The 9,363-nt window shown below is 40.1% G+C and overlaps 1 protein-coding gene and 1 pseudogene across 1 annotated transcript; one reads left to right on the top strand and one right to left on the bottom strand.

Annotated features, from left to right (window-relative positions):
• Nucleotides 1-726: 726 nt before the first annotated feature.
• On the bottom strand, nucleotides 727-5,621 carry LOC104433126 (annotated as a pseudogene).
• A 2,236-nt stretch (nucleotides 5,622-7,857) lies between these two features.
• Nucleotides 7,858-8,637, top strand: LOC104435462 (UPF0481 protein At3g47200). The gene has a single exon (XM_010048209.3). It carries the CDS (start codon nucleotides 7,858-7,860, stop codon nucleotides 8,635-8,637), a length of 780 nt encoding a protein of 259 aa, XP_010046511.3.
• Nucleotides 8,638-9,363: the final 726 nt, after the last annotated feature.

The raw sequence follows: 9,363 nt of genomic DNA, 5'->3' as shown, positions 1-9,363 counted from the left end.
CATTGCATGAATCCATTTTAATTTTTCAAAAAACATTAATGACAGACAATTAAGCTTTTTTTTATCTAATTAATGTAAACAATAAAGTAATATGTGAAGGGGAAATGGTAAAAGAATTGAGTTTTGTGATGGTATGGCCCAATCACAAAACTTTATTTTACCCAACTTTCTTATTGTTTATAGTTATCGATTTTGAAGTACCACACAGTGGGCCTATGCAAAATTCACGAATTGCGTCAAGAGACAATTACGTGAGAAAAAGAGAAAGAAAAAGAAAATCAAAGGTAATACATAGTGTACTTGAATGCAATATGGACGGTCTGTTCAGTACTCATGTCAGATTTACATCAATGTGAATACATGAATGTCAATAAAGAAATAGAAGAGGAGGAATTTGCACTCAAGTATATGTATACATGTGTCTGCACAAGTTTTGCGTTACCTTGAGTATTTCCATAAACAGAACTCTCAAGCAGATAACTCCGTTCCAGTATTCCCATATGAAGTTATGCACGAGAACTTTCTTCGCCTGTTTTTCAAGGTAATTGTAGAAGGAATAAAATCCATGCTTTCGGAGATGATCATCTCACGGCAATGCCAACCGAAGCGACAAGCAAGCACATCAGCCACATCGTTTTGAATGATAGAATTACGGTAGATGATGGGGGTGCGTGTTCCGACTCTTGACCACCTTGAGGAGGATCGCTAGATTACTATCACAAGAAAACCAGAAACAAATTGAATTCACCGAGTCTGCCCTTAGCGTCAGCTTTCAATTGTAGATATTACCAAACTTGAAAGATTCGTACAATTAAATTACAAACAAGTGATGAACATAATCTTCAAGAAATGGAACTCTGCAGAACCAAATGCATTTGGCTGTACATGAGATGTTGCCAAAGAAATATAGAAGTGAATGGTCCTCATGTTGAATAATAAATGGAATTAGAGATGCAACAAATTTCATGACACAGAAAGCTACATTTAAAAGATGAAACTATGGATTAGAGAATCACTTTAACGGTTGGAGAACAAAGTTCAGGTCGTCGCACAATGAATATCTGATTGCCCGGTTTGTCTTCCTTGTAGGCATCCTGATTCCCATGCCAAGTCCATAATGCATATGTTGAATTCACAATCTGCGAAGGACAATAGTCAATATATTCTGCTCAATTGAACTATGATGTTACCAATAACAATGTGCAGTCAAAAAAAAGTAATACAAACTTTTTCTAATTCATGCTGGTCTGTCAACTGATTTGAACTGAAATGATTCTCAACTAAAAGAAGAAAAAGGGCACTTAGATTTTCTAATCTTACAGCTCTTATTCAAACTTACACTCAACTTTTGTTAGATATGGAGTTCATAGGAAGAGATGCTTCAGATAGTGAGGAGACACGGATGTATCTTTTCAGCTGAGGAAGCATGTTTAACATGGCAAGAGTCACTTACTGCAGCAAACTGAAGCCCAGCTCAATAAAGGTCGCTGTGGCCCCTCCACAATTGACATACCGACAATGTTCTATATGGACTATTCATACGAGCTAAAAACAGCAAGTGGACAGATAGTGATAACAATAATTTAAACTCCTTATGGGGTGCACATTGGTTTGGACAATTAAAATAAATGTGAAAAAGGTGCATGGCCTAAAATTTGACAACCACACCTCGAGTATTCCATGTCCAAAGCTGCTTTCTCTGTACGCACTCCACTCAGGTTGCTTGCTCCAGCAGAATTTGCCTTTGGCGGGGCCATTGGAGAAATTCAGAGGACACAACCCTCCAAACTCGGGCTTGTTGTCCTCAGGTTTAGGACACTTTCCGGGGTCATCTGCAAAATCCACGTTGACTTTCTCGATATTGCCACCATCCCGAATTGTTATGTATAGAGGACCACATGGGTCCAGTGTATAGCTGTAGACTCTGTTCATCCTCTCATATGCATGAACCTGCAAACGAGAACCCACTTCTCATGCAACTAACTGATAATGATAAAGAGCAAGCCACATAGTGTTGGTTCTTCCACTTGACTTTTGTATAATCCAAGAATCCAAATTCTCCTCTCTTGCCACTTTGATCTATGTCTTTATTTTCTAATCTTTAGGCTAGTGGATTGCAATACATAATGAAAAGACATCATGGTGAAATATTAATCTCAGGGTTGTCTGAGAAGAAACCCGTATCTGGTAACAGAAAGACAACACGTTGCTAGTCATATATGAGCATCACATGCAATAGCTCTGGTTTCAGTTCAACATTGTTCCAACTTTCAAGATTCTAAAGTTAAAATGGGGATTCCAATGCCAGACTAAATAACAAGAACTCACAAGAGGTGAAAGCATCACAATGCCGTCATGAAATTATTGTAAGTTCTTTCCTCCTCACGCAGGACAATAAATGCACAGATTACAAGGGAAAGGAGCATTAAGTTTCAAAGTGCAAAAACTTTAAGCTTCCTCATGTTACATACTTTCATGGCCATTGAACACGATATCGACTTTGTATTGATAAGAAGAGCTTCCATTTCTTGCCTCACGCATTCAAATTCCTGATAATGGGAGTTATAGCTATTGTACCATGGTGGATGCCAAGCAGCAACCACCCATGGGGTTAAACTGCGATTCACTCGATGCAAGTCAACCATCAGCCACGAATACTGAGTGCCTGAAAGGGCGAACTTATGTCAAAACAGTGTCAGAAGATGAAAGTTATAAATCATCCCTCAGCTGGGTACATGGCTCTTCTTTGTACTGTGACTAAGTTGCAAAGTGTAATGCAGGATTTAGTCATGTACCAGTTGTGTTGTAGTCGACATAGGCTCCAAGCATAATAAAGTGTATTCCTCCAGCATTGAAGGAGTAGTAGAAACTGCTGTTGGAATGACTCTCCTCCGATGGAACGGCAAATCTTGTTAGGTACGATTGGAAGGTGATCCCATCAACTTGGGGCTCAATTTCGTGGTTGTCCTCTATGACCATCATAGGCACTCTTGATGTCAATGGCTCCATGAACCTGAAATTGAAATTTGTTCATTCTTGGTGTATTCAAACAAGGGAGTTGTAAGAGCATTATTATGTGCAGTTGCAGAGACCATAAAAATGAATGGGCAGACCAAGTCATCCTTGCCGTTCTACCTCTGCTCTAATCCATGTATAATGTAGATCAACATACCAAACCATCAAGTATAAAAAGAGACAAAGAAGGCAATACTCATGCAGATACAACAATATCAAGTGTGAACTACATCTTAGAAGAAGTATATGATATTCATATTGGTGCGGCAATGTTTGGTCTTTCTGACTTTAAAATTGTTTAGCACTTGCACCATGATGGAGATGCTTCATCTTAAGCTTGTATCACAAACTATACAGAATATTTGACTGGTCTCATAAAAGCAGACCCATGAAAGGATGTGAAGGCACAGAGCATTTACCTTCCCTAGCCATCCCAGCGAGGTTGATATGTCTCTCTAATGGGTGCATTTGGAAATGAACAAGAGAAGCATGAAGCGCCTTGTCCCCCAGTGGTGAGATACTGGTTTGCATAAGTCAAGTCTCCAACCATCAAAACCAAGGCTGGATCATTTTTGATCACATGATCTATGGTTGTCGAAGAATTGCTCGTGAGACCTAAATCTCCAATAACTGCTATACAAGTGGGATATGCATTCGGACTGGGTGAGGGCATGGTCTTGAAGGAATATTCGTCGCTCATTGCTGGAACAGAACTGTCGCCACACTTAAAATAATAAGTCGTAGCAGATTTAAGACCTGTGAAGGAAAAAAAAATTTCAGTAGAGCAGGGAATTAGTAATTTGAATTGTTATCAAGCAAACTGTCGGTATCATAAAATGCATAGACTGGTGGCAGCACCCGAGATAAAAGGAAAAAAGAAAAACCGGCACATGCCACATAAAATTCGTTTACATTTTGAATTGCAGGACAGCCTAAAGAAAATTTGTTAATCTGGTCAAAACCTAATGTTTGATGGAGGGTGAATTGGTAAGCAAAGAGATCAATCTTTTTTCTATGCAATAGAACTATTAATGTATTATTGTCTTCAGATTCTTCAAACTAACAATTGCAGTGAACACAGAAGACAGAGTACAAGATCACTTACGAGCTTTCTTCTTGTAGACAATCATTTTGCTGAAGACGTACTCTTTATCAGCTTTCTTCTCATAGTGAATCAATCAATTGCCATATTGAATCCAAACATAATTGTTTTGTAATTTAGGCTGGTCTTCGTTGTGAAATACTTATTACTCAAGCATTATCATCCATACAAAATGCATGATCACCATCTTGGTAACATGAGAGCAGCTCACATGAAAAAAGAACAGGAAAAAATTGACGATAATAGGCAGCATGGGACACTAAGCAATTACAGATAAAATAGCGTCTATCAACTGAAGCTTCTCATTCACCTTAAAGCATCTACCTGCAGAATCCATTGAATTCAATTAAAAAAGATGGTCCCTAGACCTCTTTCAGAAAATGCTATCTTAGATCCAGTTGCAAGGGTAAGTTCAAAAGTAGAGTGGAGCCAATTACAGCAAATGAAGGAATTCATCGCTCTCATTTAAGGAATACATAATAACACCAAAGGGCAAAAACTCTGACAATCCAGATCATGGTTTTCCATGTGTCAGGTAGGAGCTTTAAGTTATGCAATGGAAATCAAAAACCTTATGCCGCGTTTCACCAATTTCCAGTTACCTTCAAGTCTGACGTGATGAATAATGCCAGAAGTGTAATTCAAGAGCCCCTCGAACGGGGACAGTTGACTGTAGACAGCCGACATGCCGTCTGGCTCTTGCTTGTGTACTTCCCACTCTCCGTGCTGTACCAAACTTCACTGGTGACGGACGATGGATCGAGCAGTGTCACATTCTTGCCAATCTGAGCATCCCCTTGAAGACATGGATCAACTCATTAACCCAACCAACATCGAGATCTATTCGGACTTCTTCAAACATACAAACAAATAGATTTCACTGACCACCCCTGTACTCGATGAACTCATGCCCAACACATCACATAAGGCGTAAATGCAATACCAACTTGGTCATCGCAAACGTCCACATTACCCCACATGAAGAAACGCACTAGATCACAAAAGTTAACCACTTGTCGAGTTCCAAGAACTGTTAGAACCATACTCGAAACTTGCACATATTCCTCAAGCTCGACCACTCTGATCCTACAAACCTTACAAAGAACAAGATTGTGAGGGAAATCGAGTACCTGTGATCCAAGAGACCCACATCGAGCTAGGATCACTGGACAGCGCGAGCGAAATCTGCTCAGGGAACGAGGAAGTGACGTTCTTCTTGAGCCTCGGGACATCCATCGGCAAGTCGTCGCTGCCCATGCGGAGGGACGGGTCGAAGCGGCGGGTGACGGGCTCGAACGGACCATCGAGGGTCGTGGGTATGGCGCCGCCGCCCTCCCCCATCACGGCCATCATGGCCGACGCTTGCGCGAGCGCGAGAATGGCGATCAAATGCGTCAACACTTCACGGGCTTCCATAGTTTCAACGTCTCTTGTTCTGCCCCTTACTCTCTTTTTCGAAGGTTTTAGCGTGGGAAAAGCAGAAGGGTAATCATACTTTTGGTTCGGAGATTGATGTGGAAGCTTTGGGATCAGCGGGAGGAATATGCTTGTCTCGGTTTGGTGCCATGTGGTGGTGTTCCTAGGTTCGGGGTGCCTACTGGTGATGTCTTACTGTCGTTAAACCGGACGCTCATGTGCAAACCTCCACGCCAGCATTCAACAATCGCTTGAAAGAAGGGTCAAATGACGCCCCCACCCTCTCATGTCGGATCCCGAGAGAGACGACGGATTGCAGGCAATAGTGGATACTCTCGTATGGAATTTACGCTCCGCGCGGCCCGACTCTATCCATGGCGACTTGATTTCCAATTTCTCTTTTTTTTTTGGTGAAAGGTAATAGATATATTTCTCATTTACTTATGTTGGGACCAAAATAAAAAATGGACTTCATAAGTCGGTCTCATAAATGCATATTACCAAAAAAGAGTTCATAACTTAATTGGTCCCAAAAATGGAGCTTGAATCAATATCATTCTACACGCACCCACCATTCGATAGCATTGACCTCACCACGCGTCATTACCACCAGCCATTTCACTCGAATCTATAGTAATCAATATCCTTTGCATCTAGAGGAGAAATATTCTTATTTTTGAACGACTTATGTTGAGACCAAAATAAAAAATGGACTTCATAAGTCGGTCTCATAAACGCATATTACCAAAAAAGGAGTTCATACCTTAATTGGTCCAAAAATGGACTTCATAAGTTGTTCTCATAAAGTCAATTTTTGGCATTTCTTGTAAGTCTTTACTACCCCTTCGCCTCTTCATCAACTTCCAAGAACTTTCGGCTTATTGCAGAACCTTCCATCTTCATAAGTCCACGAAAAAAAAGAGTTGGTATTTGCAACAGTCTCATTTTATCTCAGCTGATAAACAATTCTACAAGAAGAGAAGAACTTGATCCGACGTGATAGTAGCTTGTCTAGCTTGGCGAAAAGAATGAGCAACCACCAACTTGATCAAGTAAGTTGAAGGATTAGACCAGTTTTTTGCATTCCATCTTATGATCCATTCAATTAACATGATTCTAGAAAGTTTGTGAGAAGCACTACATATACTTATTCACATACAAATACAATTTTTTTTTGGGACCAATTAAGTTAAAGAAGAAAAAAAAATTACAGCATGGAGGAAAATTAAGGAGGCAATAGTTCAAGGATCATTTTTGTAATTTTTCCTTGACTATCGGTTTGCTTATGTTTAATCTCAACACTACATCTTCAACTATGGTGCTTAGTCAATCTTTTCCATCGGTATTTCATACGGAAACACGGAATTTGTCCTGAAATTATGTTGGGGGATTAGTTTTTTGTTTGCCAATGTTCGAAGAGTTTTTTTTCCCCTTCAAAAAGTTTGAGAAAGTTTAGGAATCAAATAAGTCACAAAAGTAGCATGATGACCTAAATTAAAATTGGCAATATCACACATAAGGAGAGTTTTTGTACGGTGCCTATGTTTATTATGAAAAATTTTGCTTGTATGTAAAGATAATTCTCATAATGAGATATCAACATTTTAAATCATATTGAAAGAGTGAGGGGAGGAAAACCTACGTACTAGTGGGATCATTTAGGTGGTTAGAGAGAATAGCTCTTACATATGCAATTCTAAATTCTGCCTTGGGGTATTGCTAATATTGCATAGTTATTGATGAGTGCTGCTCCATTTTGTTTTACTGTTTTTGCAAATTCACTGATAATGGTCCACTGTTCAATATTTGATCTTCACGAAATCTCTTGCCAGCAATGTGTTTGAAGTGCTGTTTACAATTTTTCCTTATATATTGATTTGTTTAAATTCGATGCCAGTCCACATGTTCAACTCGGGTGCTTAGTTAGCATTTTCCATTAATAATCACACGGAAATGCAGAATTTGTCCTAAAAATTTATTCAGAAATTAGTTTGTTTATTTATTTATATTTATTTTAGGTGGGCGCTCGGGGGAGGATGTTTGGAGATTAATTTAAGGGTCATATATTTCCCAAAAACTAGTATGATGACCAAAAAAAAAAAAAATGGCAAGAGTATATACAAGGATATTTTTCGTAAGTAGCCCTTAATGAAAGGGAAGCACATGAAGAACCATTTTAAGAACATGAAAAATCCATCATCTTGCTTTACTCTGTGCTTATTATCACATTAATTATGTTGTAGCCAATACAGCATGCTGTGATCTATGACCGTTCCACGGTGCAAGATCATGTCTCAATCCACATCGAGAGTATGCTTCGCAGTATGCCTGCCACTTCGCCAGAGCATAGTATATTTAGGGTTCGTCATCAACTGCGCAAAGTCAACGAGAAAGCCTATGACCCAGAGATCCTAGCTATCGGCCCCTATCACTATGGAAATGACAAGTTCAAATTCATGGAGGAGCAAAAACTGCGATACCTGCAGCAATTGCTTGAGAGGAGAAAGGAGAGGGTCGACAGGTATATGCCGACTCTCAGGGAAATGGAACAGCGGGCGCGTAATTGCTATGCGGAAACCATCGACCTCTCCCAAGAAAAGTTTCTTGCGATGATGCTCGTTGATGGATGTTTCATCGTTGAGTTGTTCCGTAAGTACAATATGAAGATACCGACAGACGAAGACGATCCGCTTATGCATGAATTAGGGATTCAAAACAGCATTATGCGCGATTTACTGCTGCTAGAGAACCAGCTCCCACTTTTCGTCTTGAGCAACCTATATGACCTGACTAAAGATCCGGGCGACCAGAGTGAGGTCGGCCTTCACGCCAGCGAGTACTTCCAAGTCCCCATGCAAAATTGGACGATTGGCGAGGAGATGAAGCATCTTCTGCATTTATATCACACGTGGTGCACTTCTGGCTTGCCTAAAACGCTTCAGCCAGATTGCAAACCAGTTAAATTCTCGGCGACAGAGCTGAGGGAGTCAGGCGTCAGGTTTAGGGCTGCGGAAGGGGGTGAACTGAGCGACATCAAATTCGAGAATGGGACACTCGAGATACCGGTCTTGGAAGTAGAAGACCACACCGAATCAAAATTTTGAAACCTGGTCGCATACGAGCAGCATCGTCGAAGGAGAGACATCAACCACTTTACGGATTACATTCATTTCATGGATAGCCTCATAAACTCTTCAATGGATGTCGAGGTGCTTCGCCATAAATGGATTATTAAGAACTATTTGGGGGATGACAAAGTGATTGCGCAGATTTTCAACAACATGGGTGACTACGTCATTGTATATGGTTCCTATTACTCCGAGATCTTCAAAAATGTGAATGCGCATTGTGACAAGAGGAGAAACGTCTGGATGGCAAAACTAAAGAGGGAATATTTCCATAGTCCTTGGGCTTTCTTGTCCATTCTTGCGGCCGTTGTGTTGCTCCTTCTCACAGCAGCGCAAACAGTATTTACTGTTCTTTCTTACACAAAGTAAAGTTAAATGTGATCAATGCCGGTTCATATATTTCCCCTGAACCATCTACTTGTGTTCTATAGCCAATAGTATTATCTTGGTTTTCCAATGAGGACGAACCACATGTGCTTAAAGAAGGATAGTGAAATTATTTATGCTTTAAACAAGGTCCACAAATCTCTCTTCATTTGGAACTAGATGATTACAATAGAAAACCAACAGGACATTAGCAGCCAAGTTGGTATATGGTTCAAAAAGATAAGAGAAAAGAGGTACAACCAACAACCAACTTAGATGATTACAATAGACATGGTAGGATCACCCTACGAAGTCTTCTTCCCACAAAAATATCCA

The sequence above is a fragment of the Eucalyptus grandis genome, chromosome 1 (assembly GCF_016545825.1).
Source record: "Eucalyptus grandis isolate ANBG69807.140 chromosome 1, ASM1654582v1, whole genome shotgun sequence".
Classification (NCBI taxonomy): Eukaryota; Viridiplantae; Streptophyta; class Magnoliopsida; order Myrtales; family Myrtaceae; genus Eucalyptus; species Eucalyptus grandis.
Note: the sequence above shows the minus strand (reverse complement) of the source record. Positions and strands in the feature narration are given on the sequence as shown.